At 37.5% G+C, this 17,147-nt stretch overlaps 1 protein-coding gene across 3 annotated transcripts in view; it reads left to right on the top strand.

Moving 5' to 3' along the window:
* The window catches only part of MAP2K5 (mitogen-activated protein kinase kinase 5), a 261,514-nt gene that overhangs the window by 39,208 nt on the left and 205,159 nt on the right, over positions 1 to 17,147 (top strand). For all 3 annotated transcript variants that reach the window (XM_007166074.2, XM_007166073.3, XM_057542056.1), the window contains 4 exons: positions 715 to 755; positions 1,730 to 1,797; positions 8,317 to 8,365; positions 15,364 to 15,428. In XM_007166074.2, coding sequence (XP_007166136.1) covers positions 715 to 755; positions 1,730 to 1,797; positions 8,317 to 8,365; positions 15,364 to 15,428 — 223 coding nt within the window. The remainder of the gene's footprint in view (positions 1 to 714; positions 756 to 1,729; positions 1,798 to 8,316; positions 8,366 to 15,363; positions 15,429 to 17,147) is intronic.

The following is a 17,147-nucleotide window of genomic DNA, read 5'->3' as shown; positions in this document are numbered from 1 at the left end:
CAGATGGAAGCAGCCTATAACATGGGCAGGAAGCACTTTATTTTTTTTAACATTTGATGAAGAAGCATTTGCTGAATTGGAAAAGTACTAACCTGTAACTCAAGATGGTGTCAGGAAATTAATATTATTTTCCCTGGTACTGCTTTATGTTTAGACTCAAATATTAGCAAATGTCAAGATTTGCAAGAAGTGTTATGAAATTAATGATATATCTGTATTCTAACAAATTTGACTGCTTACTGCTTTGCAAACTGATGTTCAAACTTAAATATTTCATCTTAGAATCTCTAGCAATTGTTTTGGCATTAAAAGACCCTCCTCCCACTCCCCTCCAAAACCCCTAGCTATTTTCATTGTAGTCTTAAGTGATAACAGATATACAGTGTAATAGAGTGAGGAAAGATGATTGCAGAAATTTGAATTATGAAAGGAATCTAATCATTTTAGCTCAGTTAACTTGATTTTTATATGTTTTAAGCAGAAATTGGAATTTATATGAGGTGGTGTCAGAAAGCTCTTTGCATTTATAAATGCTCACTCCTGCAAGTTAAAAACCCTGGTTCATAATTCCCACTTTGGGTCTTGGGAGCCACTTTTCAATCATTTCTCTCTGCTAATTTTGGTGTCACCCTCATTTCTTTTTAAACGATTCATTTTGAGCAAATTTGTAAATGGCCCTGATGTGTTCTACAATTTAGTCAATTACTGTTTCAGCCTGCAAGCCTCCTGGGGAACGGAACATACATGGCCTGAAGGTACGAATTTCAATAATTGTTTCAGTAAAGTTAGATGGATTTGTAATGCTGTGTTCCACTTATTGAAATGTCAAATAAAACTGCACTTTCTCAAGCTCTGACAAGCGTTCCTTTTTTTTTTTTTTTTTAAATGGGATGTGGAGGGGAATTCATTAGTATTTGTTCAATATGTGTACATATTGGGGTTTTGATGCCGTATTTTTAAAAAATTATTATTATTTGGAATTCTTTTGTTGGTCTGTTTCTTCAGGATGACCCTGGGTACTGGTCTCCACAAAGATTTACTTGAGGAAAAATATAGACTTCATTTCAGTGATTAATTAAGCACATAAGCATATTGCACACAGAATACCCCCCTCTTCTTTTGACATGTTTATGCTAGAAACATATATCTATTTAATGTCCTTTCATTGTTCTGCATATTTTGAATTCTGGATTTCTGCTTAAGGCTTTACATTTAAAAGAAAAACTGGCTATTGTATTAGACTCAAGCGTTTTATAATTAATTACTTGGACCTCATTTTTCAGTGAATAAGAAACATTCTGCAATGTTCTACCTGGTTTTAAAGCTGGAGGGGTATGATATCGTGAGGTTCACTACTAACCCTTGGATGTATTCTTAATATACTTTTTTGAACATACTGTTTTTTATATAAAACAAAAAGAAACTGAACTGAATTTTTTCACTAGAGTTGAATTCAATTCTAGACAGTGAATTGAAAATGTCCCCAGTTTACCTCTCCCTTTTTCAGCACTATTTAAGTATTTGAATAATGACAGGAGCAAAGTATTATGTAATATACAGGTTGTACAGTTTTTATAACCTATATACTGAATAGACTCCAACCATGGGTCTGTCTAGTAAAAAGCTAATTAACCTTCATAGTGAAATGAGAAATTTGTGGCAAATTACAGGTTAATTAGAACTGTGTCCTCAGAACACAGACTGATCAAGATCCTTTCTTTACTTGTAGGTGAACACCCGGGCTGGATCCTCTCAACACAGCAGCCCAGCAGTCTCAGATTCACTTCCAGGCAATAGGTGAGAGCAAGCGAGTGACATGTGCCTCTAAGCATGAATATCTACCTAGTTGGGAGTGGAGAAGAGGCTTGTGGGATGACACCTCTTTTTTTTTTTATAAGACCTCAAAAGTGTGTATGTGGCTAAGAAGAAATCTGACCAGTTAGGTAACCCTAGCTATGTATTGACTGAAAAGAAAGGACCTCATAGAGAAAGATAAAATTAGACATGTTGAACTATTTATTTTGGTCTGTGGAATGGTTTTCCTTCAGTCTCCAGAGTATGCAGAAGCAGAAGATTCAGTGCCTTTGACTGTTTTCATGCTTTGATGATCTGGTTTGTATAAGGCGTATTATTTTTGTCTTGCTTGTCCATCTTTTGGCAGTGTCATGCTCCACTGACATCTTTCCCAGAAAGAGGCAAGGAAGGAGTAACGTGGTGAAATTTAAATTGACCAGCCAAGTTGTCCATTTATGTATCTTTGGTGCACAAGAGATTGAGCTATTACAGAAGGAAGATAATTTTCATTAATTCATGCTAACATTGTCCTATACTGGGATGGATGCTAAAGACTTGAGCCTCTTCAAAGTGTTCTTCTGACAGGCCTGAGAACTTACTTCTAGAAGATTAAGGTTCTCAAGTAGAAGGACCTGCTTAAGCTGAAAGAATTCTAGATCATATTTGTTATATATTCAGTTATTCAGCTGGTTAACATCTTATTACTGTACTTGAAGATGACACTTGAAGGTGATTGCTCTGTGTGTATGTATTCACTCTGGTGACTGAAAAGCCATCATTGAGCCGGATCACCCTTCCATTGTGTGCCCAGGTCTTTCTGGGTTTAGGGCAGTAGTCAGTGTTTGCACAGCCCTTATCTGCTGAGATGTAGCTTAGGCTTCTACTTTCCCTTCCATGCCCCTCCTTACCCCCTCCACCCAACGTCTTGGTTCTTTTGCCACTGGGCTTTATTGCAGGTAATTTAAAGTCTCTCCTTCTGACTCTCTCTCTACTCTCCTGTCCCCTCCCCAAAAGTCACTTCCTTGATTGCTTTATTGTAGTGTCAGTATATCTTACCCACAGCTTTCCTGCTATGAACACACTACTCTTAGAGTGTGTTTCCTTCTTAAACAATTTATTCTGTGTTAAAATACATCCACTGGTTATTCACCAGTGGATCATCTGTCTTGTGGTCCTGAGGGGTAGGTCTTTTAGTCCTCATCCAAGTGCTTGGCCCTGCCAGGCGATGCTCTGAGGCTTCTCTTTTCATGCTTGTTGGGCATGAGAGCCATGTCCACCGAGTAGAGGCATGGGGACTGAGGGTCACTTGTTACATTCAGCTCGAAGAGGACAGGGCCTTTAATTATTACCACTACTTCTAGAAAAAATGTTATTCAGACAGACTGACTATTAGCCTTGAGTGAAAACAAGGACTTTTCCTGGTGTTTTAGGTCAAAGTTCATCATGGTATAAAAAGCAGGATGGAGTTGAAAAATACAGTAAGGCAGAGAAGCAGCAGGATAACTTTTCAACTCTCTCAGATTTGGTTTTAACCAAAACCAAAGTGAATTAGCTTGGCTTTTTAAAAACTATCATTTATATTCACAGAGTATTATAAAATCTTTGGGCTGGAAAGAGGCTATCTGATCTAGTGGTTCTCAGCCCTTGGTTGCAGCATCTTCCTTTAGGGATATGACAGCCTCCCAAATAGTAATGGTAGTTTGCTCCAGAAGTGATTTTTGTTATGGGAGGAATGCAGTTTGAAAAAGTCCTACAGGTGATTTTAATATGCCACCCTAGGTTGGCCATGTTCTGTGCCCCATATTGATAACTAATCAAAAGTATTTATCGAGTGCCTCCTATTTATTCAGTGCTGTCCTACCCACTAGGAATACAATGTGGTCCTTATCCTCTGGAGCTTGCTGTCTCATAGGCATACAGACCACCTCCCCCCAGTATACAAATAATTATACTTTATAATTAGTGTTATGAAGGAAACAAGCAGATTTTGAAGTGAGAGAATACTGGGCAGGATTGTGTTTAGATTTGGACGGGGTGCCCAGGGGAGAGTGGCATTCCACTTTGGCCTGAAGGATGAGAAATACCTAGCCACATCAAGAGCCAGAGAAGGGCATTTCAGAGGGTGGGGAGAGTGTAAGTGAAGGCCCTTGGGTGGAAAAGGAGCTCCATGTGTTCAGAAGGAGGCCAGTTAGGCTGGAGCCCAGGGAGGGGTGCTGGGCTGGGGGAGGGAATGGAAAGGTGGGGAGAACAGTAGGAGTGATAGGAGAAAAGGAGGTGACAGGAGACCCCAAATAGCCAAAGCAATCTTGAGAAAGAAAAATGGAGCTGGAGGAATCAGGCTACCAGACTTCAGACTATACTACAAAGCCACAGTAATCAAGACTGTATGGTACTGGCACAAAAACAGAAATATAGATCAATGGAACAGGATAGAAAGCCCAGAGATAAACCCACGCACATATGGTAACCTCATTTTTGATAAAGGAGGCAAGAATACACAATGGAGAAAAGACAGCCTCTTCAATAAGTGGTGCTGGGAAAACTGGACAGCTACATGTAAAAGAATGAAATTAAAACTCCTTAACACCATACACAAAAATAAACTCAAAATGGATTTAAAGACCTAAATGTAAGGCCAGGCAGTATAAAACTCTTAGAGGAAAACATAGGCAGAACACTCTATGACATAAATCACAGCAAGATCCTTTTTGTCCCATCTCCTAGAGAAATGGAAATAAAAACAAAAACAAATGGGACCTAATGAGACTTAAAAGCTTTTGCACAGCAAAGGAAACCATAAACAAGATGAAAAGACAACCCTCAGAATGGGAGAAAATATTTGCAAATGAAGCAGCTGACAAAGGATTAATCTCCAAAATTTACGAGCAGCTCATGCAGCTCAGTATCAAAAAACAAACAACCCAATCCAAAAATGGTCAGAAGACCTAAATAGAGATTTCTCCAAAGAAGATATACAGATTGCCAACAAACACATGAAAGGATGCTTAACATCACTAATCGTTAGAGAAATGCAAATCAAAACTACAATGAGGTATCACCTCACACCAGTCAGAATAGCCATCATCCAAAAATCTACAAACAATAAATGCTGGAGAGGGTGTGGAGAAAAGGGAACCCTCTTGCACTGTTGGTGGGAATGTAAATTGATAACAACCACTGGAGAACAGTATGGAGCTTCCTTAAAAAACTAAAAATAGAACTACCATATGACCCAGCAATCCCACTACTGGGCATATACCCTGAGAAAACCATAATTCAAAAAGAATTATGTACCACAATGTTCATTGCAGCACTATTTACAATAGCCAGGACATGGAAGCAACCTAAGTGCCCATTGACAGATGAATGGATAAAGAAGATGTGGCACAGATATACGATGGAATATTACTCAGCCATAAAAAGAAACAAAATTGAGTTATTTGTAGTGAGGTGGATGGACCTTTAGTCTGTTATACAGAGAGAAGTAAGTCAGAAAGAGAAAAACAAATACTGTATGCGAACACATATATATGGCATCAAAAAAAAATTTTTTTTTTCTGAAAAACCTAAGGGTAGGACAGGATAAAGATGCAGATGTAGAGAATGGACTTGAGGATACGGGGAGGGGGAAGGGTAAGCTGGGACGAAGTGAGAGAGTGGCATGGACATATATACACTGCCAAATGTAAAATAGGTAGCTAGTGGGAAGCAACCGCATAGCACAGGGAGATCAGCTCTGGGCTTTGTGACCACCTAGAGGTGTGGGATAGGGAGGATGGGAGGGAGACACAAGAGGGAGGAGATATGGGGATATATGTGTATGTATAGCTGATTCACTTTGTTATAAAGCAGGAACTAACACACCATTGTAAAGCAATTATACTCCAATAAAGATGTTTAAAAAAAAAAAAAAAAGGATCCGCCTGCCAATGCATGGGATGCAGGTTCGAGCCCTGGTCCAGGAAGATCCCACATGCCGTGGAGCAACTAGGCCCATGCACCACAGCTACTGAGCCTGCGATCTAGAGCCCATGAGCCACAAGTACTGAGCCTGCGTGCATAGAGCCCGTGCTCCACAACAAGAGAAACCACTGCAATGAGAAGCCCACGCACCGCAACAAAGAGTAGCCCCTGCTTGCCACAACTAGAGAGAGCCCGTGTGCAACAATGAAAACCCAATGCAGCCAATAAATAAATAAATAAAAATAAAACATTGAGTAAACTGGGGCACAAAGGAATTGCCAGGATATATAAATATAATTTTTTACCAGACAAAGTTCATAGCCAGATACTGACATAATGAATAAAATCAGTTTTTTCCTCTGTTACTCTCAAAGCATGAATTGGTCTTTGCCTTAGGTGGATATGTTTATTAAACTGAGCTTACTAATCCACATGGTGTTCCTAAACCATAATTACTGAATTCACGTCCCACTGCCAAGGCACAGCCTTAACCTAAACATTCTGGCTTTCTCCTTCTATAAAATTAGGATGATTAAATTTTCCATCTATCTACCTCTGGTGTTAAGAAGATTGATGAAGTTGTTTTAAGGAATCACGTTTTGTTTCTTGGATGAAAGGTGTTTTGTAAATGCAATGAATCAAAATGTTATTATTTCAAGTTGCATGACATAATGGAATATCTGTGGAGAAACATTGCCTGAGCATTGTTTGGTCATTTCTGTTTTTATAATAATTACAAATATTAAATTGGGACCATTTATGGCAATATCAGGATCCAAATGTTTTCCAGAAAAAAAAAGTATGTGTGTAAGACAGACAGACTTTGAACAAGGTCCGTACCTTAGTTTTCTTTATGTATCAGGAATAACTTTCCCCCACAGGGTATACCCACAGGGGGTAGTTACTGTGAGGATTAGATCAGGATACTAAGTAATAGCATTTAGCACAGTGCGTGGCACATGGTCATCACTCAGGAAATGATAGAGGCTAATATTTTGTTTTCAACTGGACTGATCTTAGGCAGTTGTTTATTTTGGGGGGGATGTATTTCAGCTTTAGTCCCATTCTGCAGTATTCTTAATTGCCACTTGAGTACATGAATTCTTAGACTTGAGAGGATGTTATTAAAGTTTAGAATCATTGGCTGAAGGCATGTTTTATGAAATCTGGGGAAAGTAGAGGCTAGGGCTCCATAGTTTGCATTTGACCGTAGCAGAAGTTTAAGAAGTATTTATTAAGAAAAATAATTATAACTTGGAATGGTGAGTGTGGTCAAACTTGAAGTCTGAGGTTTTCTCAAATATAACTTATTAAAGGTACCAAATGAGTGTATGTGTGTGTGTGTGTGTGTGTGTTATTACCATATAATAACCAGAATAATGACTATCATTTATCAGACACTTAGTATGTGCCAAGTCATTGGGCTAGGTTCAAGAGTGGGAAGGAAATGGAATATATAGAGAGGTGAGTAAGATGTGGTATCTGTTCTCAGGGAGCTTCCAGTCTTGGGAGAGGGTGTGGTGGGAAGAAAGGTATCTACAGATAACTACCAAAGGGAGGAGAGTTAATTTGGCAGGTGGGTAGAGGGTTAGAGTAGATAGATTAAGGATAGAGTTAACAAGCTTTAAATTTCATATTAGAACATTGATGGGAGGAGGTATTATTTTATGCACCACTCTGCTAACTGGGAGGATGTGTACAGGTATAACTCATCATAAAGCTAGAAGGACTTCACAGCATCCTTTGGCCACTTTCCCTAAACTCATCCACATAAATGTTTACATAGTGATAAATGTCCAGAGAAGAAGATTTCCATATTTCTTACATACCCTATGGAAGCTGGGTTTCATACCTACAGGGAAGGAAAGGAAAGAGAAGGCAGCTAAAATTGATTTAATACTTACTATGTGCAAGAAACAGGTGCTAGGGCTTTTTGTAATATTTAATTTTGTTGGTTACACTGTAATGTTGATATTTCCCCCATTTTATAGAAAGGGGAAATTGAGGTTCAGAGAGGGTAAGTATCTTGTTCCAGAGCACACAGCTAGTGAGTACCAGGATTTATTTCTATTACACATTTGCTTCCCAGGAAGCTGAATTGTAAATTTTAACTATAGTAAAAAATCAGGACTTAAATTATTTTATCTTTTGAAGTTCTATAGTCTTTGTTTGCTGTGAACATTCTAAGAGTGCATTGTTAAGTACTTGATATTTAGCAGATGACAGAGTCCACATAAAATAACCACTGTAAGGCTACTCAGAGGCAGCAGAACTAATAGCAAAAAGAGGTCTCTGAAATAGTCCATACAATAGCCTAGCTTCATTATGACAGTAGGCTTTTTTATTGCTTTAGATTACTAACGGGGTTTCAGTCTCTTATCGATACCTTTGCCATTTGGCCAGTTACTTTAGAAAATATTTTATGTAGGGAGAAGGATGTAAAGAGTAGTGTAGTCTATGTCTACACCTAAAACAAAAATGTGTTTTAGTCTGGAATTTTCAGTGGTGTTCAAAGGTGCTGATGAACTTGCCATTAAAAACTATGTCTTTTCTTTTCAGCTTGAAGAAGTCTTCTGCTGAACTGAAAAAAATATTAGCCAATGGCCAGGTAGGTGTCATTACGTATTAAGACTATAGTAATAACTTAGTGCTGTCTAGTTTTTGTATCCATAAACTTAATAAACAGATAAAGGGTCTGTACATTTCTTCTTGTCATAAATGAATTACACGCTTAATTTGATTGGCAGAACAATTTGCAACACGTTTTTCAAACTGTGCTAATGGGTTTCACTCCCAGCAGGTTGAAGTACCATGCACACACCCTGCTGCCAGCGCGGTGTAAAAAAAGTTAATCAGTTCGGAACAAGTGTGTCAACCCATGGGTTGTTGAAATGGCCCTGCATCCTGAGGTGACTGTTTCTTTATCTTTAAGGAGAAAAAGAGAAACTGTTACTTTCTCACCTTAGTTCCTTCTTTTGTCCTGAAACTAACACTGGCTTTTTAGGGGAACAGAGTCACAGCAGACCTTTGGCATTTAAAATTCCTGGGCTTCAGGAACCCTCAGTTTGCCTAGTTGACTGGTCATCTAAAGCAGAATGACCTACTCCAGCCAGTGAGGGATAAACAGGCCGGCAGCCCAGTTATTTCTCACTAATTTTGATTCAAGTAAATGGACACATCTGAAATAGTATAGTGCTTTTAAACATACACTGGTAAATTAAGCTACCTACAGGGTCCTCGATTCTTCAATAGCAACATAAATGCGTTTTAATGTTTGTTATAGAGGAAGCCCTTTGATAGCCTTGGAGGCAGGGCGCCTGTCCATTGCGATCAAGCCTGCCTATTAGGCTCTATTGACTGAGACATCTGTGTCACCGCAAATAAAAGACTCTTATTGATTTTCTTAACTGCTGTTCACTTCCCGTCCATGTTTCGAAGGCTGAAATCTTAATTATCTCAGATGCTTATTCAGTGCCTTCACATGCTGACCTCTCCAATCCTCATTGGCATTTCATGAATCAAGTACTTGTAGTGGAGCATGTCAAGAAGACAAAGCTGGGTCCTCATGCTTGTCCTTTAATATCACCTGTAACTTTGTGGCCTAATAGATGTGCATGCCTTAAAACAAGGACTGTATGGTGGTACTTCTGGAAGCCTTACTTGTTTAGCCCGTAATCCCTTGAATACAGTTAGAAAAAGTAAGTTGATCTGGTTTTGACATCTGATCATCATCTAGAGTGTGTGAATTCTAGTCCTTAACTATCCAATATATGGCTAAGGAGAATCTGGTGTTGTATGTATATGCAACATATGTATGTATGTTGTATGTATAATCTTAATGGTCCCCATGTTTCATATTTATCTAATAGTACTTTTAACTTTAAGCAGCCAAAGTTTTGTTTAGATTGAGGTCCGCATACATGTTCCCCTAGTGCCCTGCATGTTTTCAGAAACATGAAACAAAACCTGGTTGCCCTTCTCTCTCCTTCTGGTCACTGCCAAGCCCATTATTGTCCTCTTGTTCTCCCTTTTCTCCCCCTGGAGGGAAGCATACATGGTTGTGCAGGTGTATTTCTTACACATCTCCAGCACTTGGCGTTAACGTGACTAAGAGCTGAAATATTGAGCCTACGATATTTATGTATCTCCAACATGTTTGCATCCTAGTTACTAACTGTAATTTATGTGTGCGTTACTAGTGTTCTTCAGCTGGAAAATATATTTCAAAATTGACATAAATTAAGAAGCTTTAACTACATTTGTTCAACCCAGGCAATGGAAAATAACCTGTCATAGATTCCTCTTTCAAAAATGAAAAACAGTTTATTTCCAGGGCAAAAAATAAACATTCTGAAATATTTCTAGTGTTCTGAACCTAGTACCATAAATATCTTAGTGGTCTTGGTTAGGAGATTCTCTTTGGTGGAAGATTGTCATGGCAATGATTTTTGACACTTAAAGATTGTTTATTGCTTTCCCTTGGGAATGTGATAATCCCACATTAAACAGTATGGCATTTCCTTTCTTTTAAGGATTAGCCATTGTTATGTTTACTTTTATTCACGAAAACGAACAGTACAAAACAAAGAACTCCCACCTTTGGAAGTCTTCAAAATACCTCCTCCTCTTATTTCCTCAGTTCTTGGTGCTATCAGGTAACTAAAGAGTGAGTGAGATTGCATTGCAGTGAGGTAATGTGCACAGTTGTGGCATCAATAAATTTCTGGGCTGAACACTGACACCACTTGATATGGAAGATGTAAGTCACATTTAACGATACTTTAACACTTGAGCATAGTTTTTTATTTTAGTGGTTTATGCTCTCAAGCATTAATAATGATTTGCCTTTCCACTAGCCTCCACTTAGATTTAATAAGGAATTCATATTAATCATTAAAAGAAAGGGACATGATTCTTCAAGATAATCAAATATTGACAGGTTAGAAATAGCTTTCTGCCTGGGTTCATTGATATAGGTTATGTGATATAAATATTTATTTCTTTTCTGTCACTCAGAGTAAATGCCACCAATTGATTCAGCATTGATATAGTGTCAACAGTTCATAAGAAACATTTGACTGGCTTGTGTTTTCCGATTAGTCTCTGCTCTATAAAGTGGGATTTACTAAATCTCTCCAATTGTCTGCTCATAGAGTGTGACTGCTTTCTGAAACTATTATTGCTTCGATTTGTGAAGCAAAGGTCTGGTGATAGGACTAGTTCTGTCAGACCTTTACATATAAAATAAGGATTAATTGAGCTTTTTTATTTTAATGATTTATAAGCAATAGGTACTGATTCTTCTTAACACAGGCAGACAATAAACAAAGAATATTTTCTTTGCTGATCTATAATTGAATTCCATTTCATTTTCCCCATTAATTTCGTTAACATTATATTAAACACTTTAAAAAGTTTAACATTTAGTCTTTGGAGTGGAGACATTGTTCTTCTGTAATCGCTTTGTGAGGGAGGGTTCCTTTTTTCCAGCTTTAAAAAAAAAACAAATCATAAGGTATTTTTGGCAAGTTGTACTGAGAGCTATAAATCAGTACCACTGATGTGTTTTCTGGGTGTGTTTTTCCCATTTCAGTTGTAGTGCGGTATCATCTGTTTAACATTGGCCCTTGATTTGAAACTGATTAGAAATGGCCCAGTGGGTCAATTTAAAGGATTAAAAAAGTGCAGTCACTCCAAGGATGTATGACTTTGACCTTTGCATCTCTGAAGTTGTCTTTCCTCTGTTTGTTTTTTATAATTTGTAGGAGAGGGTGACAGTATTTTTCTGTTTCTGGTAAATCAAGTATAAATGTACTGTGAAGTCACAAAACTGGAAATAATTCTAATCCTGCTTCATGTTTGGCTGTTATTTTGAGAACTTCAGATGCCTTTAAAAAACTTTCTGTGTTTAGAAAAAAAAAAAAAGGAGGAAGAAAAATAGTATTCGACTGTAAAGTTAGCTTTAAAGAGTGTCCTATTACCAGTATATAAAACTCTTAGATTCTTATGGTTCGTCTCAGATCCCATACGAAGACCTAAACATAGATGAGACTGTGCAAGTCCAAGCTGCGTGGCACCTCCCCTCCCCGCACAGACACAACCTTTCCGCCCCCTGGGGTGTCACGTCCACGTTCTTTCACAGCCCCCACCTCTCTTTCAGCAGCAGCAGCAGAGCCCAGTGCCAATCATCTCTCCCAGGTCATTTGCTGTTGCGGCAGTTGACACGTCATTGTAACTGTCAGGGTTTTTTCTCCCTCCTCCCTCACATCTATTATTCTGTATTCTGCCTTTTATTTGCTTTTTTTTAGTCAAAACAAGGAAACTGATTTGTATTTAAAAATTATTTGGTATCTTTATTGAATAAAAACTTTCTTTTACCTCTTTTTTATCTAAAGAGCTATGTGATTTCTCTTCTTAAAAACAAATATCGTAGTTGATGAAATCGCTTTTAACTTTTGAGTGCCCTTCATTTGATTATTTTCCTTCCTATGGACCAGGGACCATTGATGGAGAGGATGTCCCTCTGTACTTACACATGAGATCAGCTGCTAAGATAGAGCACTGAGCAGAGTAACCTGAAAGACTGAGTTCTCACCTTGGCTAGTTGCTATTTACTAGTTATATGACCCAAACGAATTCGGTTATATGTTTAAAATGTTGTAAAAGTGCGTGATTTTTATGATGCTTGATCCCAACTGTAATATTTAAATGTTATACTTTGTAGGCTTATAAATCCCACTTTTGTATCATAATGAGTACTGTTCCTATGCTTCATTTTGAAAAGTTGAATAATATGCTCTTCTAAACTAAAAAGGCAGAAATGTTATTAGCTACTTGTTGATCCCTTTAATGATTTTTTTATATTTAAGATCAATTAAAGTAATCCATTTTGATTAGATATACAAAATTCTCAAAATTCGTTTGTGATCAGTTTATAAGCTTGACTCTAATAGTTTTCCTTTTTAAAACATTTTTAACGTGAATAATATTTGAATACTCTATAAAAATTGGAAGATTCAAATAAGCAAAAAGAAAAAAGATCTGATATTTTTAAATAGAAAAATCTATCAATCAATTTATAGGCCAGGCAAATGTCTATATAAAACTTTAAAACAGTGTCGAAACAATTTTTTATGGATACTGTCTTTTTGAGTGACGTAGTTCTAGAACTTATTTTTTAAAACCATTTTTATCTTTATGAGACTCTTAAAATCTTTCTCATTATCTGAGGGATTCCAAATTTCCACCCTTGAATTTGCCTAAACATTGTGTTAGCGTGCGCATGCACGTGCGTGCACACACACCCCCGCACGCCCCATACGGCGTCCACAACATCATCCCCCACCTCTCTGGAGCGTTCAGCTTATCCCCTGCCTATTTTGTTTTACATCTGCCACTCCTGGTTAGGTTGGAGTGCTGGGTGGGTGGCTGCTCCACTTCTCTTTTCAACCTAGTGGGTATTAAAGTTAAAAAAGACTATGGTGTTGGGATTATAGTGGTTGAAGCTGCTCAGAGACCTGCCCCTTTGCCTTTTCTGCCTCCAACAAAATCCCACAAAATCAAGCCCCCTCCGAAGTCCTAGGTCTCTCACAGTATATCATTGGAATGTATAATATCAATGAGTCTTATGTTTATATTTTTCTAAGAGGAAACTACTGGTCCTTTTACCTGGAGTGGTGGAGGTGGAGGGAATATAATCACAGGTTGTGACCTCTCCAGAGCCTGGATCCTGTAGCTACATCCTGCTTACCCTTAAATTGCAGTGCCACCAATTCAGAATTTGTAGACGTTGAGTGAGTAAAATTTACTTCAGGCTGTGATGAGGGTGCAGCTTGTTAAGCAAGTTAATAGTACAAATTAGGTTGTTAGAGTCATGTTTGGACTACCTTGAGGAATGTTTTCAAGGAATTAGCCTATTTGTACCTGCCAATAGATACTGCTATTTACATATGTATCTCTTACACCCTTTGATCAAATTAAACCCAGTAGCAACTCTGCTAGTTTATTTAGCATCTCAACTTGATGTGCTACTTTTCTTCATGCTGTTTTAAAATTTGTTTTTTGGTCCAGAATAATGAGATTTTGTTTTCTTTCTTCGTGCCACATATAATGAAGAACAGAGTTTCCCTCAAATAGGAAAATTGTTGCCAATTTTTCTGACTTGTCTGTCATTTTGCCTCTGACCCTAAATATAGTAACTAGCTAATTGCAAATTACGTCAGTCAGGTTTTACTACAATTAAATGGGTTGCTGAATTGGCCTTTATACATTAATCTGTCAATATTCTTTTAGGGTTTGGCAGAATGGCTTGGAAAGGAAGCTGTTTCTGTTACCTGCACTATGTTCCTAATTATCACAGCTCTCTGAAGCTTCAACCTCAGAAATGTATAGACAAAAATATTTCCCTTGATAAATGGAACCTTGCTTTATTCCATTGGTGGAAGTTCAGAGTAGAGCAAAATATTTAAAGCTTTACTATAATGGTCTGAAAGCAAACTATTTTTTTCCAGGTGATATTGAATTAAAAACTCCATCCATTTTCTGCCCATGCAAGGCAGTGCAATTCCCTGGAAATTGATTTTTTTTTCAGGGCTTACTATGGCTTTTCCCGAGCTTTAGCTATATGGAAAATAACACCTTTATTGAATCCACTTAGTGAATAAAGTTGGCAGTTAATTTTTAAGCAACTGGACCAGTGTGTAGAAAGTTACTGAATGCCTCAAATAGAATCTGACTAGTCTTAAAGTCATTTGATAAATAATTATTTAGGGAGTTCTTTCAAACTCTAAAACATTATTTTTTGGGTACTAAAATAGTTCACTTCTATTCACGATTCAAATGAGAGTAGTATTTGTGGTATAATAGTTTTACAGAACCTGGGAAAATGCACATACTGTTTTACATAATAAATTACAAAAATGACTTTATATGAATCACATGCCTATCTGTTTTCCTTTTATGCATTATAATATTTGACTATATGTGCATTTTAAAGTGCATTGCTTTAGCACTTTTCCATGAGCATAAGATTTCTACCCAGCTATTGCTGTGTACTAATTTATCATTTTCAAAAAAAGGCTATATCTACTCTAGGAAAATCGTTAACATTATTCAGTTAGTTTGTTTAATGTTAATTAGAGGGTCACTTGAGGAGTTTTCAGGGGCTGATTTATTTACAAATTGTGCATTGGATTACTAGAAGTGTGTGTGTGTGTGTGTGTGTGTGTGTGTGTTTTCTTGCCAAGTTTGACTTTGGTTATGTGCAGTGCTGTTTGGCAGTGGTTATGTAGTGCTGGAGACTGTGTTCTTATCAGTATCTCTGACCTGACCCTTTTGAGCTATGTTATATCATTCCATTTTGACACCTTTTATCAAACTTTAATGAAATGACCCAGGCAAACAAATTGTCATTAAACTTTCCATCACTTTGTCCCTTGGTATCGTCTTTTATAAATTGGACAGCAAATGTTGTATTGATCTTCTCGTTCTTGCAGCTGAACTTGAAATGACCCAGACTGCTTGTTGTTTATGGCCCAGAGTTGCTTTTCCTTGACATTTCCATCCACAGCATGACACCCTTTTTGTTTTTCTTTCTTTCTTGTGGAGATGAATGAACAAGACATACGGTATCGAGACACTCTTGGTCATGGCAACGGAGGCACAGTCTACAAGTGAGTAGTCAATTTTGTTTAAACTTTCTATCCACTTTTGCCAAATGTGGGTATCCAAGTTCTCCATGGCAAAGATTTTTAAATGACCACCAGTGCTTAGATTTTATGTCCACATTTGACTCCAAAATTCTGCAAGGAATCTATTTTCTCAGGAATTGCTTGGAAAAGTGCATTTATATTGCCTTTTTAATATTTCTGAGTCTGCATCTCTCCTGGGTGAGCATTTAATAGTCCACCATTAGCAAGTATACCTTTAACCGGCTTGAAGTTTAATGTATTTTTTTCCTTCGCTCTTTAACACCGTTATTTTTATTTTTTTTTAACTTGCTAGCACCCTATGCTAGTCCCCTGCCTGTGTATGTACAGCTATGCCCAGTGGAAGACAAACCTTATAAATACCATTGCTTTGCCCTGTGTCAACACTCAGTTATTAAAAAGCCTTCTTCCTGTTGTGTTTCCTTCTCTCCTCACCTTACTCCCTGAGAGAATTTCTACACATTGATGAATATGTTAAGTTATAAAATTCTCCCAAATTCCAATTGCAGTGATCTTACCCTGAAGAAGTGTTCATTTTCATATTAAAAAATGCAAACCGTAAAAAATAGTTCTCTCAACAGGGAAGTCTTTCTCGTGCAGTAGTGCAAAGTTTAAACTACATAATGTAATGTCTGGTACTTAATAGTCTGCAATGGTGTATGAAAAATATTCCACTAGGAATTAAAAAATCCATACTCTGTAAGAAAGCCCTGAGGGAGTAATAAAGCTTTCCTCCAGAGAGCTGTTTTCCATATGTACACTAACCCTGCATCACATTATGATTGTGTTTTTACCTTAGATGTTTTACTATTGATATTAATATATATTTTCAAAGTTGTAAATTATTTAATTTATGTTTAACTGGTTACTGATTTTCTTAGAATTTTAAGTTCTTACTAATGACATGAATACAGATAAAAATTGCCCTGTTGCAAAATCGCCCTGTTGCCCATGAATGTGAAAGGTCACATCCTAAAATTCCAGAACATCCTCCACACAGATGCAGCGTTGGCACAGAATCAGATTTTTCAGGGTTAGAAGCTCCTTCAAAGTTATCTGATCCAGTCCCCCACCCAGGGCTTCAGTCCTCTCTGTAGGTAGAGCCAGGATGTGAGTCCTTTCTCCTAAAGTCCTTTAACATAGTCCTTTAAGAATGTATGCTTACATATTTGGATTGTTTTTTCCTATAGATAACTGACTATGGTGAATAGTTGGTCTGAAAGTTAAGTGCTTCCACTATGATAATTCAGAGAATTAAATAATAACACATTTCTTTCACAATCCTTGGGTCTTGCCCTTAAAATGTGTGATGCCTCATGTGTCCAAAAAGTTTGTTGTCCTTCCGTGGATCATACTAGCATTCCTTCCCATGCAGTCCCCCAGTACTGCATAAATAGCATCTCTTCGTCCTAGTCTTCTCTTCCTCACTCTTATCTGACTTGACTTTTTACCCTGTCCTGAAGGTTCTTGGGTTCAGGTACCTTTAGAAATAAGAAGGAACATGTACACTCCAATTTGCTTCTCTTGAGTTCCCTGGAGGGAGCGGTTTTCAAAGTCTCAACCTTTCTTTTTCTTAATGCTTTTATGCTGGTGTTCAGATGTAATAAAACAGAAAAGATGTCTAGCAACTCTTTCGACTCCTTTTATTGGTCGAATAGAATCCAAAAACATTTCTTTAGACTC

The sequence above is a fragment of the Balaenoptera acutorostrata genome, chromosome 3 (assembly GCF_949987535.1).
Source record: "Balaenoptera acutorostrata chromosome 3, mBalAcu1.1, whole genome shotgun sequence".
Classification (NCBI taxonomy): domain Eukaryota; kingdom Metazoa; phylum Chordata; class Mammalia; order Artiodactyla; family Balaenopteridae; genus Balaenoptera; species Balaenoptera acutorostrata.
This window is presented reverse-complemented; position numbering and strand designations above follow the sequence as displayed.